At 36.8% G+C, this 16,968-nt stretch overlaps 1 protein-coding gene across 2 annotated transcripts in view; it reads right to left on the bottom strand.

Annotated features, from left to right (window-relative positions):
* LOC120777510 (supervillin-like) overlaps nucleotides 1-16,968 on the bottom strand; it is a 199,147-nt gene that overhangs the window by 50,212 nt on the left and 131,967 nt on the right. The window contains exons 1-2 of one of the 2 annotated variants that reach the window (XM_040108876.1): nucleotides 8,161-8,496; nucleotides 5,949-6,107 (exon numbers count right to left, since the gene is read on the bottom strand). The exons of the other annotated variant lie outside the window; for it this stretch is intronic. Of the exons in view, the coding sequence (XP_039964810.1) occupies nucleotides 5,949-6,104 (156 nt within the window). The 5' untranslated portion in view covers nucleotides 6,105-6,107; nucleotides 8,161-8,496. Of the gene's footprint in view, nucleotides 1-5,948; nucleotides 6,108-8,160; nucleotides 8,497-16,968 lie in introns of those variants that run through there. 2 annotated transcript variants of the gene reach the window in all.

Below are 16,968 nucleotides of genomic sequence, written 5' to 3'. Positions count from 1 at the left end.
AGTGGCAACATAGCCGTTGTCGATTTACAATATTTGTCTAAAATATTTTTCCGTGACTCGCAAAAATCTGCGTCGATATGTATGCACGCGCATACATCTTCATACATATTTACGCTGGTTTGTGGGCGGCGCTGTTCGAGCAGCAAGGGAAGCGGTAACAATCGGCGATCGTTTGTTAGTTTCTTTCGGCACAGCTTGGATTTTCTACCAACAACACAATGTTGTGGCGCTTTACCGTCGCGTCAGTGTTTCGACACATAGAAGTACTGAACACAATGAGCGCGACCGACTGCAAACGAATATATTAGAATACACACGTTCTTAGGGACACAGTTATTGAGCCAGCTGCACAACTACATAACTGTGTCCATAAGAACGTGTGTATTTGACAGATGTCGCTTGCAGTCTGTCGTGCTCAATTTGTTCGGCACTTGACTCTTTGACAAAACGCCAGTTTCGGCCATTGGTTGACCGTGACAACGGAGATGCGAAAGAAGCGTGCGACGCTTGTTATTATGAATGTATGTACATATGTATGTATATGGCTCGCTTTTGCTTTCGTAAACATACAGACAAATGTGCCAAAGAAATAATATATGTATGTACATGTGCATGTGTCATAGAAATTCGTATGATACAAATGTAGACATGATAACGAAATAATGCGAATATGCATATTTCTTGAAGGTCATTAATTTTTTTTAAGAAATGAAGTTCATTTGACACATCTTCGCTTTGTAATAGACGAAATAAATATAACTTTTTTGAAATAATTAAAAAATTAAAAAATAAAATTAATTATTTTTTATCTAATTTTTTACGATTTTGTAAAAAACTAAAATTTTTACAATTTTTCTGAAAAAAATGGTTCATATGATACAAGATCACGCATACATATGTATGTGTCTCAGAGAATGCTTCTTTACATTCTTTGTGTGACTTTGCATATTTTTCTTCAAAGCATTTCTCTTTATTCATTCTCGCATGAATTCAGTCGTTTTACATATATTTCTGCCACTGAAAGTGCTCAATTCTGCTAAATAGCAGCGGGAACGGCGAATTCCCCTTTGTGATTCTATCAGCTCTGTTAGCCGCGCAATCGAACCGTCATACAGATTTCGACTTGCACCTTCTCTATACTTTTAAGTTCTCTGGTTGTTGCTACCAAATGTGGCACTGTTGTGATTGCTTTATTGACGAGTATTTGTTGTTGTCCGGCCAGAGGCCCAAGGTATGAAGAAGGTGCAAGTCATCGTTCATTGCATTCATGGGCTGACCGCGAAATTCGCCGTTCCCACGAGGTGGCTTTCATTAATATGTAAAATTCGACAATTAAATGCGAGAATGGCTTGGCTGAAAGTACACGAAATAATTCTCTGAACGCATGCGTGATAAAGGAACCATTTTTCCAAGAAAAGAACTGGATTTTGGTCGGTCAGTTTGTATGACAGCCATAAAAATAAGCTGGGGTCTGATTCGAATAATTTGTTTGGAGATTGTACTGTTGCCTTAGACAATGACCCATGCTAAATTTCATAGGCCCGCTCGTCAAATAAAAAACGTTTTCTATATGAACGATTTTTATCAGACAGTTTGTATATGACAACTCTATATGTTTAGATGTCCGATATCAGTAGTTCCTACAAATGAGCAGCTTTTAGTTGACAGAAAATATTGCCTGTATAAAATTTCAGATCGAGATTGCAAAACTGAGGGAATGCGTTCACGTATATAGTTCAGGATACTTCGACTGAAATTGTAAGGATTATGTCAGTAATTTAATAAGGCGTAAAATAAGCAAATCATCATTTGGCAAAAGTAAACAGATTTTTTTGAAGAGAAAGAGTTCCGTACTTTTTGTTTGTTATTCTTCCTGATTCTAAACGATTTTCATTATTTGAGTTTTCATATGTTAAGACCTGAAAAGTGCATGATTTCGTCAGCAATATTGCAAACAAGTGGCTCTTTGTCTTAACTGAGTACCGAGTATATTAAGCAAATACGGAATAAATGAGAGAACCAGCCAGATTTGAGAATATTCATATATTCGGTTCGTCGATGTTTTTCAACATGCAACATGAAAATTAAAAAAAAAAAATTTAAAAAATTAAAAAATAAACAAAAACAAGTTAAAAAATATATAAACACAAATTAAAAAAATTAACAAAAAATTTAAAGAATGAAAAAAAATTTAAAAATTATATAATACATTAATAAAAAATGATAAAATATTAAATATTAAATATTAAATTAAGAAATTATCTGAAAATCACTGAGTTGATAAATACTTCTATTATTATTTCAAAACCAGGAAAACACCGCTTGGGAAGCTTGAGATCGGTTAATTACTTTTAAGTAAAGTAATTATTCCATAAGCTTTTCGAAAATTTCACAACTTCCAGTTGTAATACATAAAACGATACCAGGTTATTATTAATTTTTGAAAATAATTTAAAAAAAAATCAATAAACCCTTTAAAACATAGAAACAATATCAGTTGATATGAAAATTACGAACAAAATAGAGAACAATAAAATGTTCCGACTAATTCGCTCTCATAAAGTCAAGGACACCTGCTACATATGTATGTACGTAACCAACTCGTATTTCACCATTTAAATACGAAAACTTCGTTATTAAACTATTTATAATTTGACGAGTTTAATATTTTTTCTTTCGCCGTCTATTTATTAAATTTACTATGATTTTCCTAGCTGCATATGAACATGTGCCGTCCACAACATAGACAACTCAAGCGCTCATTATTATTTCACTCACACGCTTAACACGATAGCCGGTCGGGTCGTTGCGCATAGTTGTTGCTACCAAATGTGGCACTGTTGTGATTGCTTTATTGACGAGTATTTGTTGTGTCCAGCTAACTAACTGTCATTTGCTGGTCATTTCCTTATGGCACATGAAAATGAAAGCGTTTGACGGATAGGAGTGAATGGAGACCGAAGTTAACTAAATTCGACAAAGTGGCAAACGAAAGTGATTTTACGGGGAATCCGACAATCAAGAGTGTTAGAAATAAATAGAAATTGAATAGCAAGAGGGCTTTTGTTAACAAAAACGCACTTTCGTAAGTAGTGTGCAATCGAAAAGCAGCTTTGCAGTTGGTTAAAATTACTTTATAGAAGAAATTGTATAAAAATTGTTTGAAAATTGAAGTTATTTTTATACAAATTATTCCTTTTTTTATTTACAAAACTACAAAATACACAGGCTTAAAGTAAAAATAAATTTTGTCAGTCATTTTGTATAAGATATTAAGACTTTTACGGCTATTTATTGAAATTCTATAGAAATTTAATATTTCCACCATTTATAATAATAATAATAATATTAATAATATTATTATATTAAAAGTTTAAAATATTTCACAGTTGCAGTTATCTTTGCGTCGTTTACTTAAAGAAAATGCTTGATATACGCAACACTCTATGCAGGTGCGCCTGAAAGTATGCTGTCAACATTGCGCTGAGTGTTGTTTGTGGTGCTACAAAAGCATACTTTAAAATTAGCCACCACTGTGTGGTGAATTTTGAGCTAAGGTGTATGTAATGGGAAGCGTTCGAGCTAGTTATTGCGGTAATTAAATTATTATAATTATTGTAAATTAAAGATAAAACAGCTGAAGGATATAAAGGCTTTTACACCTTGTACGGTTTACTTTGAAGGCGACAAAAAAAAATATTGATGAATAATTAAATATTTCGCGTTTTATTTAAAATTTCCGGGTACTTTTTTGTATGTGTATTTTTCTTATTTTTAATAAATATTAGAAATTCGCTCTATATGAAAGCCAAATTAACTGTAATTTTCAAAAATATTTCGCCCGATATTTAAATTAACAATCATGATCAATAACTTGTAAAGTTTTCTCAGAAAAAATCTGGAAAATTCACTTTCTTTGGCCTTCTGTATACAAATATAATCCCTTAAGCTGCCAATTAAGTCGTCAAATGGCTTTTCCGTCCATCGAGTGTCCTAAATTTCAGTGAGAATTATTTTGCTCCTAACTCTTGCATTTTTATCTTTATACTAGGACTTTCTATTATTACAGCTTTAAGAAGAAAAATAAAAACAATATTAAATTTGGCGAAAATGAAAAGTCAAGGTCAACTCACTCACTGAGATAATACAGACAATACTATGGCAGAATTTCACAGAACTTCTATTGTTTACTAAAAGAGGTTACTCAGTTTTCCTTGCCCTGGCGAAATCAATACTCTTTCATAACTGTAATTCACATAAAATGCATTTCTACACAAACACACATACATAAATTCATAAGTAGAAGTAAATATGCGTTGTATGAATAATTTTCAAGCTACCACCAACCCATTTGTAATGCGACCCTTCCTCTTAATTGCAACAACAAAAATGTCTGGGTCTAGCACTCAGCTTTGTTACGAAATTGCGTCCGCATTGAAGTCACAGACTGACGCACAGAAACAACAGTTCATACTTAATTAAAAGCGAAGTTGATTTTATAGTTGCATTAAGCTATTTCTGCAACTAGAATGACAAAAGAACACAAAAACAATGTGGCAGTTGAGAGAAGAATGCAAGAGAGACATTATTTTTTAATTTGTGACACTTTTGCTTTCAGCCACAGTCACAGAGTAGGAAAAATGAAGTAAATATTATGCAACAAAAGAATTGGAGCACGAGAAAAAACACAATAAAAACAGTTAGCATCAACAACAATAGCAACAAAACGAACAATGAAGCGCTTTGTGCGGCATAAAACTGCGCATGCGCAACGGCATATCAAACACACACACACACACATACCAACATATGCACGTGTGAGTAAGCGCCCATCGCATTGCCACCCCCCATGCAACACTGCAAAAATGTCGTTTGCCACCGTAAAGTAGTTTTGTGCCTCATTTTTTTATTTTACGTTTTTTGTTATTGTTGTTTGCAACAAGGAAACACTTTTACTGCTGCAGTTGGCTGCTTGGCTGCCATTGTTGCCATTCAGCTTTTCATGGGCGACAACAATGCGTCGTTAGCGGGCGCGATTGAGTTTCACATGACATGCGTCACTTGCCGGCGCGACGGAGTGGGAGCGGAGGACTAACAGACTGGCGAACCGACTTCTGCACTGCCACTGCCACCCGCATATGAAAGAGTGTAAACATTGCAGACAACAATTCGAATCGGTTACGTAGTTGCCGTTGCCGCCTTTTGTGTGTTACATATTTGTTATTGGATTTTGTTGTGCCTTACTGCCGCATTTACCGCATTCACACCAGCTGCCATGCTGGCAACAATGGGTTAACGAGGCATGCAGAGTGAAAAAAGTAAAAAAATTAAAAAAAAAAAATTAGAAATAAAAAATAAAAATAAAAATAAAAAAATAATAAAAAACAACAAATTAAAAAATAAAAAATAAAATATATAAAAAAATTAAAAAAAAACAAAGTCAAAAAAATTAAAAAAAAATAAAATAAAATATATAAATAATAAAATCAAAATATATTAAAAAATAAAATAAAATATATAAAAAAATAAAATAAAATATATACAAAAATAAAATAAAAAATTAAAAAATTCTTTAGAAAATAAATACAAAATTTAAAAATTAAAATATACTTTTTTTTAATTAAAATTTAAAAATTAAAATATTTTTTTTTTTTAAATAAAAAGCAACAAAAAAAATAACAAAAATACTTGAAAAAAATTTACACCAACAATACTATCTTCAACAATATCGTTGTCATAAAGTAGGCCACCAAACGGCGACAAATGGTGAACATATTAAAACAGGCACTTTTCTTTCATTATCACACATTACAACAAAGTTTTTTTTACACCGCTTTTGTTGTTCGTTTGCGATTACATCACACGCACCATAAAATCGCTAACTGTAGTTAGATATCAAAATATATTTATGTCTGTGTTTAAAAATAGTAATACAAATCTCGACTTACATTTACTAGATTCTCTCGACGTATTTCATCGACTTCGTCGCGTCGTGAGATTCTCTTCTTCCAATCATCCTCTCCGCTCTTTTGCAGAGCCGCAAGCCGATCGGCGATCGAGCCTGCCTTACAGCCGACTGTAATTGTGCGTTGATCAGGACCCATGACCTAAGGAAAATGAAAATAGTTTGCATGAAATTTTTATTGCAAAATTCAAACTAAACTTTATAGAATAATTATAATATGCTACAATAATTAAAATTAAGTATTTGAAAAATTTTCTCCATCAAAACTTTTTCTCTAAAAGCGCTTCATTGAATGATGATATGACAGTTAATAGTCTAATTCGACCAATTTGGTCGTGGCGACAGCGGAGGAGTAAGCCGGCGCGTTGTCATGGTAGAAGAGTACCTTTCTCTCCGCAAATGGAAAATGGGGGCGTTTTTTTGTCAAATCGACCCAATAAGTAGAGGTCTATGACCCTTCCACTTTCTTCAGGAAACTTTGTAAATCAGATCTTGTGAACCCCAGAAAACTGTGATCATAACCTTTCGGCCAATAGGACAGTCTGCCTTTTCTTTGCAGAAGCTTCGCCGTATGAAATCCATTAGTCCAACTATTTACTGGTTTCTGTTGTGTCTCGGTTTTGATCTCCGCGGACCGTTGAGATGGCTATTGTCTCGGGTATGCCCCGTACATTCAATATTCTACCTCTTCTACTTTATTGGTTACAACAGCGCGCCAGCCTTTCTTCCTTCTCGATGTTTGATGTCAATTCCAAGTGTAGCCTTGCAGTGCAGTGTCCTTCTGCACCTGGTCTTTCCAATGGACTAGAAGTCTTCCTGTTCCTCTGCTTCAACCGACGGGCACTGTGTCGAATGCTCTCAGAGCTAGAGTGTTTTTATCCATTCGAACAACAACATGACCTTCGTCGTTGCCAATACGCTAATTCCCCAGAACCTTTCCTTCGAAAACTCTTAACGCCGACTCCACAGATGTTGTCATTGTCCATGCCTCTGCACCATATAGCAGGACGGGTGATGATGAGTGACTTGTAGAGTTTGGTTCGTCAAGATAGGACTTTACTTCTCATTTGCCTACTCAGTCCGAAGTAGCACCTGTTGGCAGAGTTATTCTACGTAGGATTTCGTTGCTGAAGTTGTTGTTAATTCTGGTTCTGGTAATAGGACGGAGTCGATTTATAAAAATTTATTGAACCAAGGCTTCTTCTGCGTCGATTCAGAGCTGCCAGCGCGATTTCCAAGCATTGAAGGCGTCACGGAAGGCATTGTCTATAATCGCCGTGAGAGCCGAGGTGCATGCTGCTTGGATCCCCTTTCATCGGCCTTTTCAGGCAAGGAAACAAAAAAGTCCAGGGGCCACATCTGGCCTGTAGGGCGGCTGCGGAAGCGTTGGTATGCCGGCTTTGGTTAGGTGTTCACAAGAAAACCGGAGTGAGTCGTGGTGCAACTTCCAATCGCTAGCAATGTCTTGTCGGACCCGATTTACTCTTCGTTTGAGTCTCTTGAGGACTTCCACGTAAAACTTGGCGTTGACGGAGGAACAAATTCATGGTGGATGATGCCTTTGATGTCAAAATAGACAATGAGCATCGTTTTCACTTTGGATTTGCTCATTCTTTCGGTCTTCATCAGCGACCTCTTCTCGACACTCCAAAAAGACCTGCAGCCGCGAATATCCTTCCAGAAACATCAGCGAAATTCTTTTTCTTAATTTTACAAGCACATTTCCTTTACTTTTTCAATTAATGATAAGACTTTTCTAACGCAAAATTTTTTTTTACAACGGCTGATAGTCAGTTACAAGCTTCAGTGGACGTTTAAAGAGGATATTTTGGAGCGGAGTTATCGTACTACACAGATTAAATACGCAAGATAAACTAAGAACTTCTCAACCATTGCAACTGACAATTTTTCCAATCTTCACGAGCTTATGGCAGCACTCACACCAACACTAGTGCGCATAGAATGAAGCGTACATACATGGTTATCGGATTTCCCACTTCATTTTTCCGTTGATATGATGATGACTCACCAAAACTTTGATTTTCATTGTCTCAGTTTCTCAGTGCTTCGATATGGATCACTGAATTCACATTTCAGAAGAATTTCATATGCAATTACGTTGGTAACTCAGTATTTTTATTGGAGTACGTCGCACCAAATTTAATTGCCAATGACTCAGACGTTGATTCACTCACCTGTGTTAAGCTGCGCCGAAGACCGCCTTGTAAGAATGCCGGTAAAGCTGTTGGATTATGCGCCTGCGCGGCCTCACCTTCTGCTTGTTCTTGTAAGTTTTGTACGCTTTGTGCGTTCGGAAAGTTGCTGCGATTTGACTCGGCGGCGGAGTGATGCTGTACAGCTGGCTGTAGTTCTTGTTGTTGTGCTGGTGCTTTGTCTACATGCCGCAATTTGACAAAACCGCCGCTACCGAATGGTGGCAATTGAGGGCCAATGCCAATGGGTAAGCCGCCGAGTGGAGGTGGTGCAGCGGCGACAATGTCAGAATGACTTTTACTTTTCGCAATGAGATTGGAGCTGCGAAGAAGAGAAAGAGAGAGAGAGAAATGTGATATTTATTATAAATTTGATAAAGACTATGTAAAATCATAAAAAATTATGTCTAACTTCGGCAAATCATGGAGTTGTGTAACAAGATAGTCTACCAGACGGAAGACACGCGAATGTGGCAGCTAAAATGCGTGTCGAAGTCGTTAACACGCAAGCTGGTGAACAATTTTCCGGCAATAAATAAAAAAATATATTTTTTTAACGCTCTCTCATTTTTCATTTGCATTTTCCTTTACGCCACGAAAGACCGGCGACCAGCTAACGGCTGGGCGAGTTGAGCCAATCATGCAATGCATGAGTAGTTATCAGTGTCTATATATCCACGTATGAAATGAACGCCAGCGGCAGCGCAGAATGCAGCGGCTAACTACTTCCTTGTACGCCCCAAAACGCCTAGGCGGCCGCGTGAGGAGCGCCGACTAATGAGCAGCGCTGGCTGCTATTACCTCGGCAATCATAGAAAAACATCTACTTCAAAGCTGTAAAAAGAGACCTGCGAAGATTGTTTACTAGAGTCTTTCAGAACGCATTGTTGTTGCTGCAGAAGTTAAGCTGTGCAGAGTAAGCTCTGCGCTGCGCTTTAAGCCCTCGGGCGCTAAGCAGTTGAGCGCAGTTACTTTCCCAGCTGCATAAACTGCATTTGATTCTATGAAACGAAAATTTAAAGAAACAACAATAACAAGACGAATGCGGAAATCGTGACCATGCAATATCTATTGTGTGACGGCTTTGGGTCTTACGCGCCAAAAGGAAACTGCTCTGCTTTAACAGACAAAGGTACATAACTAAGTATATTCGCTGTCTAGCTAGCATCCCTGCAGGAAAGTGGCGCAGTTGGACAACGCGCTGCTTCCAAACTATAGTGCATATTTTCTGACTAACTCAGAACTGGTACAAAGCGAATGCAAAGCGAGTCAGTTGTCAACATCAACAACTTTTTCCAAATATTTGATTAACACCCTTCATTTTCCACTCGAAAGAATTTAACTAGTGTAAAAAGTAACTAGTTCTCGAGGTGAAAGGCTTCATTAGCCTTTTTTGACAGATCACGTGTGAGCCATTTCATCCAGAAAAAACAATGGTTTGGTGAGGTTTGTGGACCGGTGGAATTATCGGTCCATATTTCTTTAAAAATAATGCCGATGAGAACGAGACCGTCAATGGCGAGCGTTATCTTGCCATGATAACCGACTCTTTGAAGCCTGAAATTGAAGCTCGTGATCTCGGCGAGATTTGGTTTCAACAAGACGGCGCCATTTCCTAAACATCGCATCAATCAATGGATTTATTGAGAGAACAATTCGATGAGCTGATAATTTCATGTTTTGGACCGGTCGATTGGCCACCAAAATCGTGTGATATCACACCGTTAGACTTTTTCCTATGGGGATATATAAAGTCTTAAATCTATGCAGACAACCCTGCTTCGATTTAGGCCTTGGAGCAAAACATCACGCGTGTCATTCGCCAGTTACCAATCGAAATGCTCGAATGAGTCATCAAAATTAAATGCCAAGGAATGTTCTTTCGAATGATAATAAACTTTCCCTATTAAAGTTGAAGTTTCTGTTTTTTCTTTAAAAAAAACAAAAAGAAGTGGGGAACGTCGAAATGGATCGCCTTTTAGTTACTGATGAAAATTCTAGCTAGTTAATGACATACTATTTCAAAGAACAGCATGAAAATCGGGGAAAATGAACTTAAAAACATTCTAAAAAACTTAGAATGGACTCCACATTGAAATTTTCATTGTCCTTCGAATTAAGTTGCAAGTTCAAGTTTAATGGATATGAACTAATATATACATATGTAGTATAAAACAAATATCTCAACTTGTTTTTTCATCACTCATAAGTTTTAGATCATAAAACCAACCCACATTTTTGCTAGAGGGCATTTATCACCCTCCAATGTCCTACTGGGTATTAAACTCACATCGCACTGCATAGAACTTTCACATTGATGAACTGCCAGTCAGGGAGACTATAAAAATAAAAGACTGCAAAAATTCTAGTCTCGACAGCGAATTGTAGGGAAAGTAATGGCATGACGGCTCATAAATAATATCATAATTTTTATGATTGTTGCATGAAATTGAACTCAAACTAGAGTGCAATGATAATTTAAAGACGTGTAAGCAAGACATTATAACTGGAAATTTTGTGTAAAGGGCAAAATGTTATCTTTTTAGATTTGCAGCACGACAATTTCACTCAACGCGGCTGTCAAGGAATTATGTGATTTTTTAACGGTGCTAAGTGACGCGATATAAAGAATTTTAATGCTCATGCCGAGATGGTTTGGAACTTGTAGCTCTATGGTAGAAATGTTTTAGCTGTTAAACTTCGGAGATGATATTCGAAAAAGTCTGTTTAGGATATAAGGAATTATTCAGTTTTGTACTTGTTTTTATCTGTTAGAAGCGATCTGATCTGAGCTTTGATCTGGCTAAGGATATGCACTTGAGAATTTTTTATAATATTTTGGGCACTTCGATAAATAATTGCATTTATTTTAAATATAAATATAGTGTTCGTACTGTTTAACACATTTTTAAAAAATTATTGATTTTGATTTAAAAAACTTTGAACTTACTTTTAAAACTTAAAGCTTGAATCCCAAAGATAATTGATTCTCAAAAAATTTATTTTTTTTTGTTTTTCTTGAAACTTTTACTAGAACACAGTTTTCAACACTAACTTTCACCAAATATATTCGCAAAATTATCAAAAAAAATTCACACGTTTTTAAATTTATAAAAAACACACACTTGTTTTTTCGCAAAAAGAGAAAACACAACCGCATCGGACAGATCACGACACCAAACTAAACTCAAAAATGCCCGCAAATCACAGGTAGACTTCTAAAGACATATCCTTTAAGCGAAGTATGCATTCAAAGACCGTGAAAATCTATTAAATAACGCGCTAAAAGAGCAAACTCCCGGATAATAGCGGATGAACAAACGATTTAGCACGAACCCCAGGAGCAGGTACATAAACATTCGTGGAATAGTTTTCGAAATTTGATTGTCTAAAAAATTAGTGATAATTAATATTTGAAGAGCAGGATTTAACGACTGTGTAGCGCATATATATATATTTAAATACATGAAAACAACAACACGACGCGCCAAAGTGCCGATAATGATAGGCAAACAAATGCCTTTATTTTCAAACTTTTTGCTTTTGAGCAAATATGTGTCGAGTTTACTAAATGTAAGTGCCATAAACTGATTACCAGTTAAGTAAATAGGCTTCTTTTTGACAGCAAGATACATACCAACATAGTACATACAAACACGTAAATGCAAGCAATGGCGCTCCTCAACTGATTTCTATGCTTTCTCAATAACTTGTCAATTATTTGAGGTTAATTGATTCTATCAGGTAGCAAGCTAGATGTGTATTTATCTCTACATAAGCTTCTATGCATGCATACAAAAGTATAAATATGTATTATATCGGGTGATTTTTTAAGAGCTTGATAACTTTTTTTAAAAAAAAAACGCATAAAATTTGCAAAATCTCATCGGTTCTTTATTTGAAACGTTAGATTGGTTCATGACATTTACTTTTTGAAGATAATTTCATTTAAATGTTGACCGCGGCTGCGTCTTAGGTGGTCCATTCGGAAAGTCCAATTTTGGGCAACTTTTTCGAGCATTTCGGCCGGAATAGCCCGAATTTCTTCGGAAATGTTGTCTTCCAAAGCTGGAATAGTTGCTGGCTTATTTCTGTAGATTTTAGACTTGACGTAGCCCCACAAAAAATAGTCTAAAGGCGTTAAATCGCATGATCTTGGTGGCTACAACTGCACCATGCATCCCGAAAAATGCACTTCATTTGGTGTGGTTTGTACGCTGGTGGAATCATTGGACCGTATTTTTTTCAAAGATGCTGTTGGACGCAACGTTACGGTGAATGGCGATCGCTATCGTTCGATGCTAACAAACTTTTTGTTGCCAAAAATGGAAGAACTGAACTTGGTTGACATGTGGTTTCCAACAAGATGGCGCTACATGCCACACAGCTCGCGATTCTATGGCCATTTTGAGGGAAAACTTCGGAGAACAATTCATCTCAAGAAATGGACCCGTAAGTTGGCCACCAAGATCATGCGATTTAACGCCTTTGGACTAGATTTTTGTGGGGACTAACGTCAAGTCTAAAGTCTACAGAAATAAGCCAGCAACTATTCCAGCTTTGGAAGACAACATTTCCGAAGAAATTCGGGCTATTCCGGCCGAAATGCTCGAAAAAGTTGCCCAAAATTGGACTTTCCGAATGGACAACCTAAGACGCAGCCGCGGTCAACATTTAAATGAAATTATCTTCAAAAAGTAAATGTCATGAACCAATCTAACGTTTCAAATAAAGAACCGATGAGATTTTGCAAATTTTATGCGTTTTTTTTTTTAAAAAAGTTATCAAGCTCTTAAAAAATCACCCGATATAATATATGTATTTATATGTTTAGCAAAAACACAAGCCTTTGAATGGTACTAGTCCTTCAAAGACGGTCGAGACATCGTTGTAGACATGCCTCGTTCTGGTCGACCTTCGACCTCTTCAAAAGATGAAAATATTAAAAAAGTGAAGGATATGGTGCTTGAAAATCGTCAGGCAAGTATTAGAGAGATGAAAAAGAGCTCGACATCACTCGCGAGTCCGTTCGAATGAAGTTGTCGATACTTCGGGTATGAAACGTGTTCTTGCTCGACTCGTCCCGATAAAGCTGATTTTTTTTTTCAAAGAGTGCCGTAAATAGGTTTCTTTAATTCATTTTTTTCGATTTTCATGGGTTAGTGTATCATGAATTTGTTTCGGAAAGATGGAATAAGCAATTCTTTTTAGCCGTATTGGGTCGTTTGCGTGGGAACATCCGTCGAAAACAGTCGGAATTGTGGAAGAACAATTCATGGATTTTATACGATAATAATGCCCCACCGCACCGAGCCTCGATGGTGACCGAATTTAAAGCTAAAAACGGTATGAATACTATCGATCAAGCACCGTATTCACCAGATTAGGCCGCGTGTGATTTTTTCTTGTTCCTCTTCATTTAAAGCAAAAAATCGTAAAACAACAACTATGGCACGACAGTTATTATCGCGTGTCTTTAATGCATTTATTCCAAAGTTGTTTCTGTGAACGACATTAAATTTGCCAAAAGCATAGAAATGAGTAGATAAAAATGGTGAGACGCCCACAAAATCAAATAAAATAGAAAAAAATACTCAGCAACAAACAGAAGCGTGAGCTTACATTTTCAAGGTCGCTCGCAACCATCCATTTTAATTTGCTTTTATATAAGTTTTCACGTTACGGAATTTCCAAAAAAGTAATGTTTTGTACTATTTTGTTAGCGTTGCCAAGTTACAGTTGTTATAAATAATGCATTTCTTTGGGTTTCGTTGTCAAGTTCACTTTTGTATACAAAAAGAAGAAAAAAAACAAATGCATAAGAAAATTAATGAAATGAATTAGAAATCAACTTCGAGAACTCGAATCACCATAATCCACAAAAAACTACGTGTTAGAGAGACTTCGAATTATGGAAGGAAATTTGCATTAAATTTGACTTCCATTGCCAATCCAAGAGTTCGAATTATGGAGAACTTCCAGTTATGGAAGTTCAAGTTGTGCAAGCTCAACTATATATGCATTTGTATGTATGTTAAAAAAACTTTGAAGCAGAAAATTTAAAAAGAAAACTAGTTAGGAAACTCTGGAGTTTACATTTATAAATCGAGGAAACTTCATCTTGAACTCTGAATACTGCTGAACATTCAATAAAAATTATTGGGTTGTTCACTAAGCAATTTCGTTTCGTTTCAACAGTTGATCTTATTGAACTTTTTCGCAGCCAACTTCGCACTTAACCGCTTTAGGTGAGGTCAAGTTAGTCTGGTAGGCCAATGGTTCTTTGCGATATCAGATGGAGATCAGTTAATTGGTCCATGAGGAGTAGTGATCCTTTAGCGGATTTCAACAGACTCTGTGGCCCCGATCCAGTGTATCATACCTTGGGGACCCCAAGTGCTTACAGCGTAGTCTTGCCAATGCGGGACAAGTCCACAAGAGATGTTCCACTGTTTCACTAGTGTCTTGCTCTATATATTTCCTGCAGATAGTGACTATATTCCGATCACGTACCTACAGTCTCTTCTATCGACCGCTTTTTCTTTGTAAAAAAAATCTTACATTTTTTGGAATAATCTTAATCGAAGATGGAAGTTCGAAAACAGCATTTTCGGCATAGAAAAATTGGTATGAAAAATTTCGTTCCGGAAATTTCGATCTTGAGAATGCACAACAACTTTAAGCCGAGATGGATAACATAAAGTCATTGGTCGATGCAAATCGTCGAATAACAACTTGAGGGATTGCTGAAAGATTAAATTCGTCTAACGTGACCGTTCACAAGCAGATCAAACGTTTAGGATTAATTTCGAAGGTTGACATATGGAATTCTCACGTTCTTACGTAACGAAATTTGCTTAGTCACTTTAACGACCGTGATTTGCTCATCAAACATCAAAGAATTACATTTTTGGAACGCATTGTTACTGCCGATCAAAATCGTTTTTTTTTACAAGAACGTAAAGCGATTGTGATCTAAAAATAATGAACCAGCTCAAACCAATTCGAAGGCCGCTAATGACCAACAAAGAAAGGTTATGTGTTCTGTTTGGTGGAATTTCCCGACAATACCACCACGATTAATTTTAAAGTGTGTTGTGATCAGCTGGACAAATTCAGTGATGCATTCAAACAGATGAGGCCAGAATTGATCAATAGAAAAGGTACAGCGTTTCACCAGGGTAATGCGAGGTCTCATACAAGTTTGATGATTCGCTAACAGCTAAAAATTGCAGCTTGAATGGGATGTGCTACCACACCCACCGTATTCTGAAGACTTGACATCTGCGGACTATTACTTGTGTCGGTTTCTGCAAAATTTTTTGGATGGGAGTACCTACATCTCAAATTTAGACGTTAAAAACCACTTGGCCCAGTTTTTTGCCTTTGCAAGAATCAAATATTTTAAGCGCGTGGAATTAATCTAGTATTTCCCGAAAGATGGCAAAATAAATTGGATCCGATATCTTAAAAAATCACTGGAAGTGGTAAAGCTCACACTTCAACCAAGTTTTTTTTTTTCCAGAACAAAAATATATTGTTTTCAATTTTGCTTCTTCTTCTTCCTTAAATAGGGACATTTGGTCGACCAATAATGAGACGAGGTTCTAGAACAGGTAGGTTCACTGAAACTCTCTCTAGGAGCAGTAGGTTCTCTGTTTTCTAACTGTAAATGGAATTTTATGTTAAAGCATCAACCCAAAATATCTAACTTTGCAGACTCTTTCACCTTTCCTAAACTCATTTAACCTCTACTTAGCCAACCAGCAAAAAACTTGCCACGTGACCTACTTCCACAAAATTTTATTCCCTTCAAATTAAGTCCTGCTAAAGAAAAAGTGAAAAATGTGCAAGCAAAACGTCTTTCCTTCGATTTCAGTCGAAGGCAGTCAGTCAGTCAGTCGGTCGCTGGCACATTGATGGCCGGTCACTTTCGCATTTAGCGGACAGTTGACGTTTTCTGCACGCTGATTGCTGGCAAAGCCGACTGACTCCTTCTTCGCCACAACCACATGCAGCGCGAAGTCACATTATTTACATCGGCGTTTCGTATTCCCTTCCGCAGCAGTGGGTTGTCACAGCGCGGCTTGGGTGCGCATGCGCCGAACTATGCGCCGTAAATTGGCCGCGCACACACACACAGCGACGAATGGAAAACTTGTTCGGCGACAAACTTGTTCCGCACCAAAGTGGAGTAGGAGGACGATGAAGGTGACAATGCTGACTGCGTGACACGATTTCGAAATGTGGCATTAACAACGGCCGTTCGACAGCGGTGCACTGTGCTGGTGACTGGCTGATTGAAAAAAAATGCTGTTTTTTTTCTTTACTTTGCGCATGCGCACAAGTGGAAACGTTGAAAAGCTGTCGCCAATGCAAGCCGCAAGCGAATTTTGCAGTAAATGCAACATCGGTATATGCATTAGAGCGGGTCGATTTTTGGACAGCTAAAAAAACGGAAAATTTTCGTGTGTGCGGGAAATTTTCTTTGGTTCATTCTGAGCAACTTTGCCTGAGAGATTATGTATTTATGATTTATACATTAGAGCGAGTCGATTTTTGGACAGCTAAAAAAACGGAAAATTTTCGTGTATGCGGGAAATTTTCTTTGGTTCATTTTGAGCAACTTTGCCTGAGAGATTATGTATTTATGATTTCTACATTAGAGTGGGTCGATTTATAGGGAGCTAAAATATAAACGCAAAATTGCTTGTGCGGAAAATTTTCTATTGTTCATTCTGAAGAACTTTGGCTGAGATATTATTTATTTATGATTTGTACATTAGAGCG

The sequence above is a fragment of the Bactrocera tryoni genome, chromosome 5 (genome assembly GCF_016617805.1).
Source record: "Bactrocera tryoni isolate S06 chromosome 5, CSIRO_BtryS06_freeze2, whole genome shotgun sequence".
Lineage (NCBI taxonomy): Eukaryota > Metazoa > Arthropoda > Insecta > Diptera > Tephritidae > Bactrocera > Bactrocera tryoni.
This window is presented reverse-complemented; position numbering and strand designations above follow the sequence as displayed.